This window comes from Mesoplodon mirus, assembly GCF_964341445.2.
Source record: "Mesoplodon mirus genome assembly, chromosome: 3".
Lineage (NCBI taxonomy): Eukaryota > Metazoa > Chordata > Mammalia > Artiodactyla > Ziphiidae > Mesoplodon > Mesoplodon mirus.
In genome coordinates this window covers 19,319,073-19,335,530 of record NC_138978.1, presented here as the reverse complement: position 1 = coordinate 19,335,530, position 16,458 = coordinate 19,319,073, and the positions used below count along the sequence as shown (strand labels likewise).

Sequence of the window (16,458 nt, the reverse complement as noted above, 5' to 3'; positions counted from 1 at the left end):
ACCATGGCAATATTGTGGATTTGGTTCCAGAGCACTACAATAAAGCGAATATTGCAGTGATGCAGTTCACACAAATTTTTTGGTTTCCCAGTGCATATAAAAGTTATGTTAACGCTATACTGTAGTGCATAAAGTGTGCGATAGCATTATGTCTAAGAAAATCAGTGTACGTACCTTAATTAAAAAGCACAGTGGACCCTTGAACAACTTGGGAGATTGGTTCCAGGGCCCACCACATATACCACAATCCATGGATGTTTAAGTCCCATAGTTGGCACTTTGTATCCCTGGTTCCACGTCTGCAGATTCAGCCAACCACAGATTGTGTAGTATTGTAGTATTTATTTATTTCCCCTAGTTTTACTGAGGTGTAATTGACAAACAGTGCTGTATCAGTAGGATGTACAGCATAATGATTTGACGTACATACATCATGAAGCACTGTAGTATTTATTGAAAAGTATACGCATGTAATTGGACCCACACAGATCAAACCCCTGTTTTTTGAGGGTCAACTGTACTTTATTGTTAAAAATGCTAACCATCATCTGAGCCTTCAGCAAGTCATAATCTTGTTGCTGGTGGAGGGTCTCGCCTCGATGTTGTTGCTGCTGACTGACCAGGGTGGTGGCTGCTGAAGGCTGGGGTGCCCGTGGCAATGTCTTAAAATAAAATAACATTGAAGTCTGCCACATCAACTGACTCTTCTTTTCATGAACGACTTCCCTGTAGCAAGCAAGGCTGTTTGATAGCATTTTACCCACAGTAGAACGTCTTTCAAAACTGAAGTCAGGGCTTCCCTGGTGGCGCCGTGGATAAGAATCTGCCTGCTAGTGCAGGGGACACGGGCTCGATCCCTGGTCCGGGAAGATCCCACGTGCCGCAGAGCAGCTAAGCCCGTGTGCCACAACTGCAGAGCCTGCGCTGTAGGGCCTGCGAGCCACAACTACTGAGCCCACGTGCCACAACTACTGAGCCTGTGCTCTAGAGTCTGTGTGCCACAACTACTGAGCCTGCGCTCTAGAGTCTGCAAGCCACAACTGCTGAAGCCCGTATGCCTAGAGCCCGTGCTCCGCAATAAGAGAAGCCACTGCAATGAGACGCCCGCACACCGCAGTGAAGAGTAGTCCCCGCTCACTGCAGCTAAAGAAAAGCCCGTGTGCAGCAGTGAAGACCCAACACAGCCAAAAATAAATAAATAAAATAAGAATTTAAAAAACAAAAACAAAAAACCGATGTCCTCTGAAAACCTGCCACTGCTTTATCAGCTAAATTTATGTAATATTCCGAATCCTCTGCTGTCATTTCAGTAGTCTTCACAGATCTTCACCAGGATTAGAGTCCATCCATCTCAAGAAACCCTTTCTTTGCTCATCCATAAGAAGCAACTCCTCATCTGTCACAGAGTTTTATTATGAGATTGCAGCAATTCAGTTACATTTTCAGGCTCCACTTCTAATTCTAGTTCTCTTACTGTTTCTACCACATCTACAGTGACTCCTCCATTGAAGTCTTGAACCCCGCGGGGGTTGGAATCAACTTCTTCCAAACTCCTGTTACTGTTGACATGTTGACCTCTTCTCTTGAATCACGAATGTTCTTCATGACATCCAGAATGGTGAATCCTTTCCAGAAGGTTTTCAATTTACTTTGCCCAGATCCATCAGAGGAATCACTATCTATGGCAGCTAAATAGTCTTATGAAGTGTATTCATTAAATAATAAGACCTGAAAGTTGAAATTACTCCTTGATTCATGGGCTGCAGAATGGATGTTGTGTGAGCAGGCAGGAAAACATCATTAATCTCGTACATCTCCTTCAGAGCCCTTGGGTGACCAGGTGCATTGTCAACGAGCAGTAATATTTTGAAAGGCATCATTTTTTCTGAGCAGTAGGTCTCAACAGTGGGCTTAAAATATTCAGTAAACCATGCTGTCAACAGATGTGTTGTCATCCAGGCTTTGTTGTTCCATGTATAGAACGCAGGCAGACGATTTAGCAGAATTCTTAAGGGCCCTAGGATTTTCGGAATGATAAATGAACACGGACTTCAGCTAAAAGTCACCAGATGCATTAGCCCCTAGCAAGAGAGTCAGCCAGTCTTTTGAAGCTTTGAAGCCAGACATTGACTTCTCCTCTCAGCTATGAAAGTCCTAGATGGCATCTTCTTAAATGGAAGGCTGTTTCATCTACACTGAAAATCTGTAGTTTAGTGTAGCCACCTTCATTCCTTACCTTAGCTAGATATTATGGGTAACTTGCTGCAGCTTCAACATCAGCACTTGTGGCTTCACCTTGTATTTGTATGTTATGGAGACATACAAATACAAGCCTCTTTCCTAAAACCTCATGAACCAACCACCTCTGCTAGTGTTAAACTTTCTTCCTGCAAATTCTTCACTTCTCTCAGCCTTCAGAACCAAAGAGAGTTAGGACCTTGCTCTGTGTTAGGTTTTGGCTTAAAGGAATGTTGCTGCCGGTTTGATCTCTCCAGACCACTAAAATTTTCTCCATATCAACAATAAGGCTGTTTTGTTTTCTTAGCATTCGTGTGTCCACTGCAGTAGCAGTTTTAATTTCGTTCAGGAAGTAACTTTTCCTTTGCATTCACAACTTGGCTAACTGTCTGGCGCAAGAGGCCTATCTTTCTGCCCATCTCAGCTTTCGACATGCTTTCCTCACTAAGCTTAATCATTTCTAGTTTTTGATTTAAAGTGAGAGACATGGGACTCTTCTTTCACTTGAACACTTGGAGGCCAACGCAGGGTTATTAATTGGCCTAATTTCAATACTGTTGTGTCTCAGGGAATAGGGAGGCCCGAGGAGAGTGAGAAAGATGGGGAACAGCTTGTCAGTGGAGCAGTCAGAATACATACAGCATTTATGGATTAAGTTCACCGACTTATATGGGTGCAGTTCATGGTGCCCCAAAACAATTATAATAGTAACATCAAAGATCACTGATCACAGGTCACCATAGCAAATATAATAATAATAATGAAAAAGTTTAAAATATTGCAAGAATTACCAAAGTGTGACACAGAGACATGAAGTGAGCACGTGTTACTGGGAAAATAGAGTTGATAATCATGCTTATATAGTGCAGGGAACTATATTCAATACCTTGTAATAACCTATAATGGAAAAGAACCTGAAAAAGAATATATGTAAATACATATAACTGAATCAGTTTGCTCTACACCTGAAACTAATACAACATTGTAAATCAACTATACTTTAAAAAAAGACATGCTTGATGCAGCGTTCCTGCAAACCTTCAATTTGTAAAAATCAAAGTATCTGTGAAGTACAGTAACACGTAGCACAATAAAATGAGGTGTGCCCTTAATACAGAGTATATAAAATAAAACCTACAAGTTGTATCCTATATCCCCCTTTCAATTCTATTTCTGCGAAGTAGCAGTTTTAAGTTTGCTATATGTCTTCCCAAGACATCTTTGAGTATACTATTAGCATATATCAAAAAGCACTACACAAATAGGATTTTTATTCTTACTAATTCTGTGATTTGCTTATGTCACTTAATATTATAGATATCTTTCCATGACAGTGTATGTAGATTTACCTTATTCTTTCTTAGCTCAAAGATTACACTACGTTCTCTCTTTGACTGAATATAGCTTACTTTAACCTCTCTCTTATAAATGGAAATACGAAGTGCTTCTTTATTTTTTGCCATTATGAATTTATCTTTAGGGTCAATTTCTTGAAACGGAATTGTGGAGTAAAAGGATAAGCTTATTTAAAATTTGGTAAGTATCACCTTTGAAAGGCTCTTTGAAAGGCTATGGCTACATAATTTTTAAATCAGATTTATGTGTGTCCGCACACGTGCACAATATTGAATTTAGTCTTTACGGCAGTATTTATTTAAGGGGAAGTGAGTGTTTTAAGAGAAATAACCTTTCATCTCTGTGTCATGTGAAGTGCTTAGAATGGTTTCTGAAACACATTAAGAGCTGTCTAAATGCTATAATTACTTTTGTTTGCTTAATTCCCTTCTATTTTGAAAATTGAAAATCTTATTAATTTTTCCACATATCCTTATTTTGAAAACCGTCAGCATCTGGACCTAAGTTTCTGTTAGTGTGTTCTGTGTTGTAATGGAATTCACCCTCAGATTTCTATCTTTAATTGTCACAATCACTGTTTTTTAAATAGTTATTATGGACTTAAAGGTTATGTATGCAGTACAAAGTGTGTTTTGATTGGCTTGTCTTCTTTCACTGGCATTCCGTTAATGGATAGTCAATTACCACCATTTGCTAGTTTTTGTTGTTACCTCCAGTTAATAAAAAAAGTCAGTGACTTAAGAGAGTTCATTGAAACTTGAAAGTAATGATGAAAATGAGAACATGTCTCAACTTGTAAACTTGTACAGTGAACTGGATTGCCATTTAAATATAAAGCATTCATGTATATAGTCTTGGAGAAGTAAATCTTTGTGATAACTTTGAAGGTATTTGAAAAGGAAAGTACAAACAAAATGTATGAAGACTATCAAAATGACTGTCTATCCCTGGTTCTCTGTACATCTGATGTTGTGAAACATGTTCATAGAATGTTCCCATTCAGGCTTTTGCAATGTTTTTCAACAAAGTGTAATAGTATATTGAAGAAGTTACTTGAGAATAATTTAATCAATAAACTTGGTTAATCATATCATTAAATGCAGAGAAGAGAGGAAAAGCATAGAGGCATCATTCATGGTTGTACTCCCTGCCTCAACAACAGGTACAAGTCAAAATCATTCCTTGAAATTTCTAAAACCATTCACAAAGAATGGACAAATTCTCTGCAAGAAAGCTGAGCGAGCTATTGGCAAAATTTCTTTATCAATGCACCTATTAACATATTGCAAATGGGAGACTTCCCTGGTGGCACAGTGGCTAAGAATCAGCCTGCCAATGCAGGGGACACGGATTCAATCCCTGATCCGGAAAGATTCCCTCATGCTGCAGAGCAGTTAAGCCCGTGCACCACAACTACTGAGCCTGTGCTCTAGAGCCCACACGCCACGACTACTGAAGCCCGCGTGTCCTAGGGCCAGCGTGCCACAACTACCGAGCCCACGTGCTGCAACTGCTGAAGCCCACGCGCCTAGAGCCTGTGCTCCGCAACGAGAGAAGCCACCTCAATGAGAAGCCGGCGCACTGCAACGAGGAGTAGCTTCCTCTCGCCGCAACTACAGAAAGCCCGCGCGCAGTAAGGAAGACCCAAGGCAGCCAAAAATTAAAAAAATAAAATCAAAAATAAAGGGGACCCGAGCCCATTAACAAGAACAACAACAACAAACATATATCTCTATATTGCTAATGGCACAGTGGCATACGCTGTGAGAGAGGAATCGCATCCATGTGTGGCAGCCATCAGGTGTTATGCCTTGCATTCAGGTGAAACTGCTTGTGTACAGAGTATGCATCAGCTCTTCGCATACATACAATTTAAATATGAGAAGGACTTGATTATTTTTTGTCTGTTTAAAAGAGTAATTCCAAGCTAAAGGAAAATAAATTCTTTGTTTTATTAATATTCATTTTGAGAGCAATGATAGAGTTTCAGTATTGATAGAGCACCAGCTATGTGTGGACAGTAAGGGTGGTATTACTGAATGAAAGAACTTGAGCCTGAATGTTAATTCACATACTTCTTTTGCAGTTAGTTGTGTGTTTACTTATATGGCTCTAGTGTTGAAGATATTGGTGAAAAGTTTGAATAAGATCAAATATGGCCAGCATGCACATTTTCAGCGTCTTCTGTGAAAAAAATTGGCTGCTGTTCCTTTCTGTAATACAATAGTTATGAGAGGGCTAAGTTCTTATGTAACTTTTTGAAGTGTAGAAAGAGATTTCTCTGTGTCTTCATAAGGGGTACATCTCAGTGCTGTATGTATTATCTTGACAGCCACAAGTTTATGCTTCAGTATACCACCAACTAACTGTTGAGAATAAAGTACAGTATTCCCCCCTTATCTGCAATTTCACTTTGTGAGGTTTCAGTTAATGGCAGTCAACCACAGTCTGAAAATACTACATGGAAACTTCAAGAAATAAATTATTCATAAGTTTTAAATTGCTCACCATTCTGAGTAGTGTGATGAAATTGCTTCTCATCAGGAGATTTAAGAAAACTTCTAAAAAAGCTGCACTGATTCTGAATTGCTGGATATTGTGATAAAGATAAGTTTTTAAAAGTAGAGCTGTAAACCATATTAATAAACACTTTCCTAAACTTTTAAACTCTTTGAATTTGAGTTACTATGCTGTATTTACTCACGTTATGATATTGTTCTTACCATTCTTTGACAGACCCCTTATCCCTCTGGACAGAATGCAGGTCCAACCACGTTGGTATACCCTCAAGCTCCTCAGACAATGAATTCACAACCTCAGACCCGTTCTCCGGTAAGTAAGCAGAAACTTGTTCTAGATAATATTCTCCACCTAAGTTTGTGTTTGTAGTAGCTTAGGTTCTTTTGGCTAATATTTTTACTCGATTTTGGAAAATTTTTACCCAAATAATTTTTAAAATTATTATTACTATTATTATTGGATAGCATTGCATTTTCAGACCTTTCCTGTAGGAATAATTTGAATTTATTAAGAACAAGAAGAAATGGAGCTTTTTATCTTCTTTTACTTTTCTGTGTCATGCAAGTTCTGGTTGCATTCAAGTTCACTTCATCTCAGCTCTTAATTTGTTATTTGTACTGTTCAAAATTCAGGAGAAGTATAAAGCATGATTTTGAAAGTAAATTAAATTTCATTAATTGGACTCTGAAATTCCAGTGCTTTGGGAAGTATGACTTCTGAATCATTGTTACTAGATCAGTTCTAACTATTTGACTGTGTGGACATATGCATGACTTACACCCATAGTGTATTTATTTCTTCAGACGGTAAATAAATTGTCATACAAGTGTAAATGCTATCATCCTCTTTGCTCATCTTTTACATGGATTGCAATAAGTATTGCAAAGACTGAGAATTTACTCAAGGTTCATCCTTCTGTTTCACAAAAGTGTACAGTGGCTTCAGCTGTCCATTCCTTAGAATGTTGTTTCCTGCCCTGCATGATTAGTTTTTGCTAGAAGGTGCTTCTGTAACATCTCACATTGTCTCTCACACCCCTACTTGTATCTCAGCTCTGTGTTTTCCTCAGAATACAGGGATCTTCTTTTGGTTCTCCACCTTTGCTTTTTTGCCTGTAGTACAGGAATATTTCATTGCATTAGCTCCTGTTCATTTGGCTTTATGCATGAATTTAGGAATATTGAAATATGTGATAGAATTGCTCAAAGAACTAGGAGATCACAGACTTCACCAAAATGTAATCTCTTTCTTATCCTCCTCCTACATTCCTTTTCCCTATTGCCCTCTTCTCCAATACCTGTTCTTAGATCCTGGTTCTTCCCAGGGGGTGGAACCATTCTAAGGAGGTGGGACTTTGGCCTAGTTGCCCATTTGTTTGTCTGGGTTTTTTTGTTTGTTTTTTGGGTTTTTTTGCCGAAATGGTCAACAAGATGTCTGATGCAAGTTTTGTTCTGAGAGTGGTTTGGGAATGTGGACACTTGACTACTTGGAATGGGCCTGAGATCTCACCAGATTAATTTAGATAGGCCCCGGTTCTAATCATTAAACATGGAACGTTGTGGTAAGCTCTTATTGCAAAGGATTCTATGGCCCTTTTTACCCCTCTACCCCTTTTATAATTATTGGGGAAAAAAAAAAAGAAAGAATTAAATTTACATGGTTAGAACTGGCGCAAAACCTGACTGAAGAGCTGCATCTCTAAACCAGTTTTTTTGACAGCCCAGCAGAACAGTGCCAATACATTGCACAGAAAACTGGAAGAGGAGGAAGGTTTTGGAACAGACTCCCGTTTACAGGTCCTTGGCTGGAAGAGGCTGGATAAAATACTGCATTGTAAGCAATATAACAAACTGTACTTCTTGCAGGCAGTGGTGCCTCTGGCACTCATTATTTTTGACCACATCCATTTATTGGCTGATGAACACAAATGCACTTATTGCTTCCTCTCTGAAAGTCTAACCTAGCATGGCAGTTTTTGCCAGGCATACTGGGGAAAAGAATAACAAATTGGGTGGGTCTTCTCTATTGGGAATTAGACAGGAGTAATTTGGGGTTTAGATTCTTCTTTATTTTAAACTTGAAGAGGGATATCCCTTTCAGATGAATTTGATTTTAAAAGATAAATTTCAAGGCTTCTTTTTCCCTCTTTCCATTTTATAATTGAATATCAAGGGGAAAACTGTCTATAGTTGTCAGCCATTTTTCTGTGGTCATAAACTCTTCAGACACTATCCTCTATGCAATTTTTACCATCTGCTCTGCTAGTGACCATTACCACCCCCATTACTAAAAACCACACACATAACATTCCATTACATGCCCCAAAACAAGTGCAAGACTAGCAGACCCGACACTACTCTTGCTTGTTGTTTTGGGTCCAGTTTTCTTTGCTTCATTTGTGTTGGTGCTGGGAGGGTGAAGTTGGGTTTGGAATTTGGAAGGATTGCATTTCTTCTGACATCCCAAGTTGCCATAGTCTAGTCTCATCCATCCCACAGCTATCCCAACTGGTGAGGAGAGGTAAGCTGTTGCACTAAGGAAGGGACTCTTCCCATGGCTTTGTAGAGCAGCTAAAGCTTACTCCGTTCTATTTCTGCATTAATGGGCCATTGGCAATTGCACAGTTTAGGCTTCTCTGTTCTTCCCTGGACAGCTGCCTTTGCAATCCAACTGGCTTCAAGTGGCCCCTTTCCCTCCTTGAGGTGATCTTTGTGCCTGTATTTCTACTCGATACTTAGTATCTTAGTTAAATTTATATTGTTGAAAGTCTTGCTTAAAAGTAAAAAAAATAGTGATAAGCTACCTATATGTTCCATTTTCTGGTTGTATTGGAACTCTTTAAACTGTAATTTTTTTTTAATAGCTTCCAAAATAGTGAAACTATTGAATGCTTAATCGGGAGAGGGGGACAGTTTGGCTTTTGCAGTAACCTGTAACCGTTGGTTATTTTTATATTCTGTGGTGCTAAGTGCCAAAATTATATCAATATATGTTGGCCATGCTCAGTTACCAACTGTGCACAGAAGAGTGAGTGAGTGGGTGGGTGGTTGAGTGGGTGGCATTAACGTTGGATCCAAGTTCACAGAAGATTGCTTTCCTTAATATCTACAGTCCTCACCATCTTAAAGACCCCTCTTTAAAAAAAAAAAAAGGAAAAAGAAACAAAAGTTTCTATTTTTAATATGAGCCAGCAGCGACTACAGTTTGTTCTGTTGCTTACAGTTACCCATAGGATTAAGACTATTGTCATTACAAATGAAAAACTCAATAGCCAATGGTGACTAGTGCAAAATAGACTAGGATACTTTCCCACTAACTTTTTTTTTAATATATGTGTAATTTTGTAAGGTAGTCCTCTTGCTCATAGAAAATTCTCTTTTGACTGGAACATTCCAAATATATAGTTTCAACTTTTATTTTAGAGCCTTAGAAATGGGGCCTTTCTGTGGAACAGTGATAAGACAGGTACTACTGTACTAAGGTTAATTTTTTAACGTGGCCCTTCTCTCCCATTTCCTTCAAAAGTGTCATGAAGAAACATCTCACTTCTACCCCCCCACACACACTTTAATACCACCTGGGTGGTATTAACCTATTCTTGAAGCTTGATGTCCATGGTAGAGGTTTGATCTGTGTTCTTTTCATAGTTGGAAAACTGAAAATATAAGACATCAGTTTCTTTGAAGAGAAAATGTTCTGCAAGAACTGTAGCTGCCATTATCATCATTCTGAAAAACTATTTTACGATGGTTGTTAGCAGATATAATGGCTGGCTAACACACTTTAATCGTACAGGTCATGGAGAGCTCATTAAATTGTACTGAATAACTTCAAAATATGTTAAGGTACTTTTCATTACTTGAATAATAGGTATACATTTTAGCTTCTAAGGTAAATTCTTGATAGGGCTGTCTTCAGTCATCTCCTACATTGTGGCTTGTGACCCACTGCAATTTCTTGAAAATTTTTTATATTAAGTAATGGCAGTGGAGGAAATAATTCCAAATCTCTTGCATATGCTATTGTGGGTAACTTAAATTCTGAGTATGAGGGTTTGTTTCTTAGTTCATCTTCAGTCTGGTTTACCCATTATAATGAGCTAACGGAAGGAAGGCTCAAACAACTGAAGGAAAATATGTATTTTAGCTTTTTTAATGTTTTAAGTAAAATCCTTGTAAGGTTTTCATTCAAAACTGCTTACTAAATATTTTCTGTTAATTGTTAAAGAGGGTGGTTAACGTTTCAGTAGTTAATGTGTAGGTAGCCAGTACATGACTCTACGTGCCCAAATAATTCCTTTGTTCTTTTTAGTAAAATCACTTTGGAAGCCCAATTTTGCTATGATGAAGAATTATTTGATCTTAGGGATTTTGTATTTAAAATTTGATGGGTGAAAAAGCTTTTTCTTCCATTCTAAGTTAGTGAAAGTAAGAGTTGGAATATGTATTATCCGCTTTCAAGTACTCTATGATTTAACTAAGAAGTTAGGTTTTCTTTGGCTTTTATTCTCAATATCAGATAGCAGTAGGTACATGTATACAGTCTTGTGCTGTTGTGTATAAATAGTAATTGAGAGATTTGACTTTTACTCTTTTTTTCTTCTTGAGCTTATAATAGTACCGCTTTGATTACTCATGTTACAGAATGATGTTCTTTACTACTGTTTGCTTTCATATGCCTGGTATTAAACATTACTAGTTAATTGAATTTAAATATATATAATTATTTATATATTTACATATATTTATATATCACAAATATATTTTATACATATTTATATATGCTTATATATTTATAATAGATAAATTTTAATCTTTAACTCCAAGAAACAAAGGAAGATACTGAAATTTCCATTTCATGTGTGAGATATCCATTTAACTTAAGTAAATTTGAAATCCATCCTATTACATTCTTTATTTCCTACTGGACATTATAATTACCTCCTGGCTATTTCTTGTAATGTAAAAGCATTTCTCATTCCCTCTAGTTATATCAGTTGCATAAGCATAGTTGACTTTTCATATGTTTGTCTTAATATAACCACTTAGTGTTTCAAACTTTCTTTTGCTTTATTTTAGGGTTTAAAAAAATTCCTATCAGAGAAGCACCTTTATGTGCCTAACAGCTTAGCTGTTTCTCTCCCAGCTGATAAATGGCAAACTATTTCTGGTAGAGGTGTTAACCTCTTGACTCTCAGTACCTGTCTGTCACTGTCCTGCAGCAAAGCTTTGACTGTTTGTGTTTTTTTTTTCTTGTGGGTTTTATTTCTTTTGGCATAATGTGTGACATTTTGGTTTTTGTTGTGGTGTTTCTGACTCTTTGTGCCTTTCCTTTTGTGTTTGTTTTCCCTCCTTTTCTCAGTTTGCAGCGGGGCCTCGACCTGCCCATCATCAGGTACTGTACCCTTGCCCCTTCACTATTACCCTTAACTAATAGGTGGGGGCTTTAGTAGTTTCTGACTCTTAGAATGCTGCCATTCCATGGACCCACTCAAACCAGTCTTTTCTGGAGTAGCTTCGGTCTGAGGTAATGCAGTTCTTTTTGTATTTCACAGCATTTTGTTATTAACAAACCAATTTCCTTCTGTTTATTACACAGTTTAAAAATAATAGAGTTTTTTTACTTTCCAAAAAATAGTTGCTCTGAATTTAGAGGACCTTGAAAATGTTTAGATATATTAAGCCCTTACAGATTTTGTGGATACCTGTATTAAGTTTAAATTTAACTGAATGGAATAGGCAACATTCTAAGGGTTTTCTGTTAACATCCTGATGTAACTTGTATTGATGTGTATAAAATAGCATTAGTATTTCTAAAACCACTTAATCTCAGTTACTAACTTAGACCTAATAACAGATTCATTAACAATAATATACATTCATTTGCTGCATAGAATTATCTTTATTCTTAGGGTATATAGAAAATAGATACCTTATTTAATTTTAATATTTTTAGCCTATTCTTTTAAATGAAGTAATTGTATAAATTAAAATTTCAAAAATGTTTATGCAGACACTAGTTTATTTAGCAGGAATATACTAGAAGGGATGGTTTGGGAGAAAGAAAAAGACTTGCAGGGTTTTTTCCCCAAAGTGTTCTGAAACATTTTCTCATTCCGTAGTAGAAAGAGCCTACTAAATTCTAAATCTGATAGATCTGGGTTTATATTACCAGTCTACTGTGTAACCTACCAGCTGAGTGAAGCAGTTCTTTTTCTGAGCCTCAGTTTCCTCATATGTAAAATGGGGTAAATACCCTTTACATCACAGATAATATATGTAAGTCAGCTACCATAAAATAAGCAGCCAGTAAGTGTTGGCTATTTTTAATATTGTCATGCAACTTGGTATGGTTTGATAAAATGAGAGGAATATTACCAGCGTTTACCTGTGGTATCATATTTAGAATTCTTATTACTGAGTAAATGGTTATTGTTTAATTGAAGCCTTTCATTATCTAGCAGTGATTTAATACAAAGCTCTACTTCTCAAAATACAGTCTTTCCAATTTGGACGATGTAAAAGCCAAGCAAATTCTGAGGTGTTAAAGACATTTAGCAGGAGAACTCAGAGGTGGTTATATGAAGTGGATGGCAATTCTTTGGATTTGATAAAGAAAACTCAGGGGTATCTTTTACTTGATAGAGATAGCATTGTTAAAATACTTCAAGAGTTTGGACTTTGATGTCAGCTAGACCTAGATTTAACTCTCCCTTATTAACTGGGTGTTCTTGGGCAATCTACTTACTGCTCTCAGCCTCAGTTTTCTCATCTGTAAAATGGGGACAGTATCAATACCATCTCAGGACTAATGTGAAGAGTAAATGAGATAATACAAATAAAATGATTAGCAGAGTGACATATACTACGAATCTAGGGGATGAGATTACTAATAATTAAAAAAATAGATAATCTCTTAGGTAAAAAGATTGATTATACCTTTTTTTGGGAACAGATCTAGTCAAGGGCCATAAAAAAGGCAGGGTTAACATTTCAGTCAGGGGTAAAGCCAGTTACTCCTGACAGAAAGCTGGAAGGTCTCTGTTTAAGAAGCAGAGTAAAAAGAAACTAGTGATTCGGTAAAAAGGTTTTTGAGCTCCTTCATATAAGGCTGTTTCTATTATTTGGGTTCAGTTGCAGTGGTCCTCAGATAGGGATGTTGTATTTAAGCCTTTATATATTGTCATCTTTGGGAAAATCTTTTTTTTTTTTTTTTTTAAGAATACCAGCTGTGCCTTTTTTTTTTTTAATTTAAATTTATTTATTTTTGGCTGTGTTGGGTCTGCGAGGGCTTTCTCTAGTTGCAGCAAGCGGGGGCCACTCTTCATCGCAGTGCGCGGGCCTCTCACTGTTGTGGCCTCTCCTGTTGCGGAGCACAGGCTCCTGACGCACAGGCTCAGCAGCCATGGCTCACGGGCCCAGCCGCTCTGCGGCATGAGGGATCTTCCCAGACTGGGGCACGAACCTGCGTCCCCTGCATCGGCAGGCAGACTCTCAACCACTGCGCCACCAGGGAAGCCCCCCACACTAGTTCTTGAAGATGGGTTCTTGAGATGCAGCATAAATCCAGAGCATTGCTTTTGGATACAAAAACTTCGGGTAGCTGGCCACTTTTACTCTGGTATTCTTCCTTCCTAAATACAATTAAAATTTTTTTCCTTATACCTCACAGAATGAAGTGAGTAAGGAAATACATAACCTTGGCTCAGGCTGCTGCAGTAGCTACCTTGGAGAAATAGAGAAGGGGCGAGTGTGGTTGAAGTGACACTGCTGAGCAGCATGTAGTTGAACCAGTGTTGTGGAACAGCATGGAGTACACTGTTGGGAAGAGTTTGCTGTCTTGTATCCATGAATGTAGGAGCCAGTTCGGCTTATTTCACTGTGGAGTTGGTATTGGCATCTTGGATGGAATAACCAGTTATGAAAAACTGCCCTGTATATTGCAGTTGCTTTAGCAACTTTTGGGCCATACATGCCAGTGGAATTCCCCCAGTGACAATTTAAAAAACAAAACAAAATACACCTTCCTACATTTCCAGATACACTCTGTGGAGGTGATACTAGTTCCCATGTAAGAATCCCTGGCCTGGGCTTCCCTGGTGGCGCATTGGTTGAGAGTCCGCCTGCCGATGCAGGGGACACGGGTTCATGCCCCGGTCCGGGAAGATCCCGCATGCCGCGGAGCGGCTGGGCCCGTGAGCCATGGCTGCTGAGCCTGCGCGTCCGGAGCCTGTGCTCTGCAACGGGAGAGGCCACAAGAGTGAGAGGCCCACGTACCGCAAAAAAAAAAAAAAAAAAAAAAAAAGAATCCCTGGCCGAAGTCTGTATTTAAGAGATCTTCTCCTCAAACCTAAGCCACATAGAGACCTAAACCCTAAGAGGTTCATGGAGAAGCATGGATTCAATGCTCATAATACAAAACAAGACATATAGAGGCTTGCATAATGAAAGCAATACAGTTGATAACAAAAGTTGAGTGGTATACAGAAAATACATGTTTTAAGGGAAAACATCTTTGTCCTGGGATATTTTTAGTTTGTTGTGATTAAGACTCAAAAGTTGAAGGCCCAAATGGTTTTTTCATCTTCGGCTGTTTGCTTTGGCCAGAAAGAATTAAATCAAGGGTTAGAGTTAGTCTTGACTAGTTAGAATTAGTGAATAGATTTCTCATTTCTCCTTTATTACATTATTCATCAGTGACTGCCTTTCCAATCATATGTCCTTTCATGCTTTGATCTTATTTTTTTTTACAAAATAATTTGATGCTGGATGATGTTTCCTATGATTGATGATTCTAAAGTCCCATAGTAAATACATAACTTCTCGTGGATGTTTAGTAACAATTGGTTCTATAAACTGTTGACTAAATATAATGCACAAGGTGAGCGTTGTGAGTTCAGTTTTATTTGGGGCAAAATGAGGACTATAGCCTGGGAGACAGCATCTCAGAAAGCTCTGAGAAACTCCTCCAAAGAGGTAGAGGGGGGAAGGTCAGTTATATATGTGATTTTGGTGAAGGAGGAGTACGTGTAATCAAGCACATATTTTTTGCAGAAGGTTGCCGCTAGTCTCGTGAAGGTTACTGCTAGTCACGAGGAGCAGACGTCACCGTGAAGGATTTTAGTGCTTTTCTAGATACGAGGAGATCCAAGAATTGCGCTCATAAAATCAGCTCCTGAAAATATCTATCTAAAGGCCTGTTCTGCCAGTTTTTCTCAGAGCACAGAGCGCCTCATTCCTCATCTCCACCCTGAACTCCTTTCAGTGTGTGTTGAAGGTCAGCGGCTGCAGCAGCTTGTGATTTAATCCTTGTAGAGGCAGATGGCAAGTGCCAATTTTTAGTTGGCAAAACGATGCAAAGAAAAAAAAATCAGTAGTTATTTAGATGAGCTATTTGAAGGTAATTGCTTGGGAAAAGAAAACTAATAATCTAGTAATCTAGAACCTATATATTTTTTCTTTGTAAAATGAAGTTATCAGAATTGAAATGAGACAAATAACAAGATTTTGGATGGTAAACATTTTTAGTTTAATACAACCAAGAAACTGCTATAGGATGTATATGTTTCTTGGAACTGCTTTTATTTAGAAGATCTTTATGTGTGGCCAGCCAGGGATCTTTTTGGGTCCCTCAAGTCAGGGATACCATGTTCTAATTAGTATTATGTCAGCCACATCATCTTCCTGGTACAATTAATTTTTGGCTTTTGCAGGGATTCTTTAGATTAATAAGGATGTTCTATTCTTTTTGTATTTTATAATCTGAAGAGAGCTTTAGCTTAGAATAACAGTTTTCTTCAAAGGTAAAAGAAAGTAGTCCTAAGTTATTTTATATGCAGAACACTCTTGGCTTTAGAAATATGTCAACTATTTTTATTCTGATGTTTGAAAATCCCAAGGTAATTAGAAACTGAAAGAACAGAACGTACACCCAGAATTAAAACAAGTGACTTGGTATAATGTAGATCTGGCTGTGTTACTAACTTCATGTCTTTGGTCATTGAAGTTTGTGTAATTGTGGTTTAAAGTTACTTATGTTCCTGTCCTTATTTTACTTTTGGATTTCACAAGAAATACAAGCGTTGGTTATATACTATGGCTGAATTGTCTTTACATTATGAGGAAAACCAGGGAATTGGTATTTTAAAGTGTTTGTGGAACAAAAACATTTTGCAGCATGTTGGTATGTGATTTTAGTTCACATAGTGTTCAAATTAATTGGATTTAGCTTAAACAAATAATAAGCTTCATAAAAAAACAGTGTGTGGCATCAAGGAGTATGTTACCTGGGGCAAGCATTGAAACTATGCATGTTTTCCTATTGTAGTACTTTTTGCAAAAAGAT

The 16,458-nt window shown here is 37.8% G+C and overlaps 1 protein-coding gene across 17 annotated transcripts in view; it reads left to right on the top strand.

Annotated features, from left to right (window-relative positions):
* EIF4G3 (eukaryotic translation initiation factor 4 gamma 3) overlaps positions 1–16,458 on the top strand; it is a 397,045-nt gene that overhangs the window by 202,292 nt on the left and 178,295 nt on the right. For 7 of the 17 annotated variants that reach the window (XM_082614842.1, XM_082614845.1, XM_082614849.1 and 4 more), the window contains 3 exons: positions 6,331–6,426; positions 7,834–7,947; positions 11,476–11,508. In XM_082614842.1, coding sequence (XP_082470968.1) covers positions 6,397–6,426; positions 7,834–7,947; positions 11,476–11,508 — 177 coding nt within the window. In that variant the 5' untranslated portion in view covers positions 6,331–6,396. The remainder of the gene's footprint in view (positions 1–6,330; positions 6,427–7,833; positions 7,948–11,475; positions 11,509–16,458) is intronic. The other 10 variants (XM_082614841.1, XM_082614837.1, XM_082614840.1 and 7 more) reach the window with 3 other exon arrangements.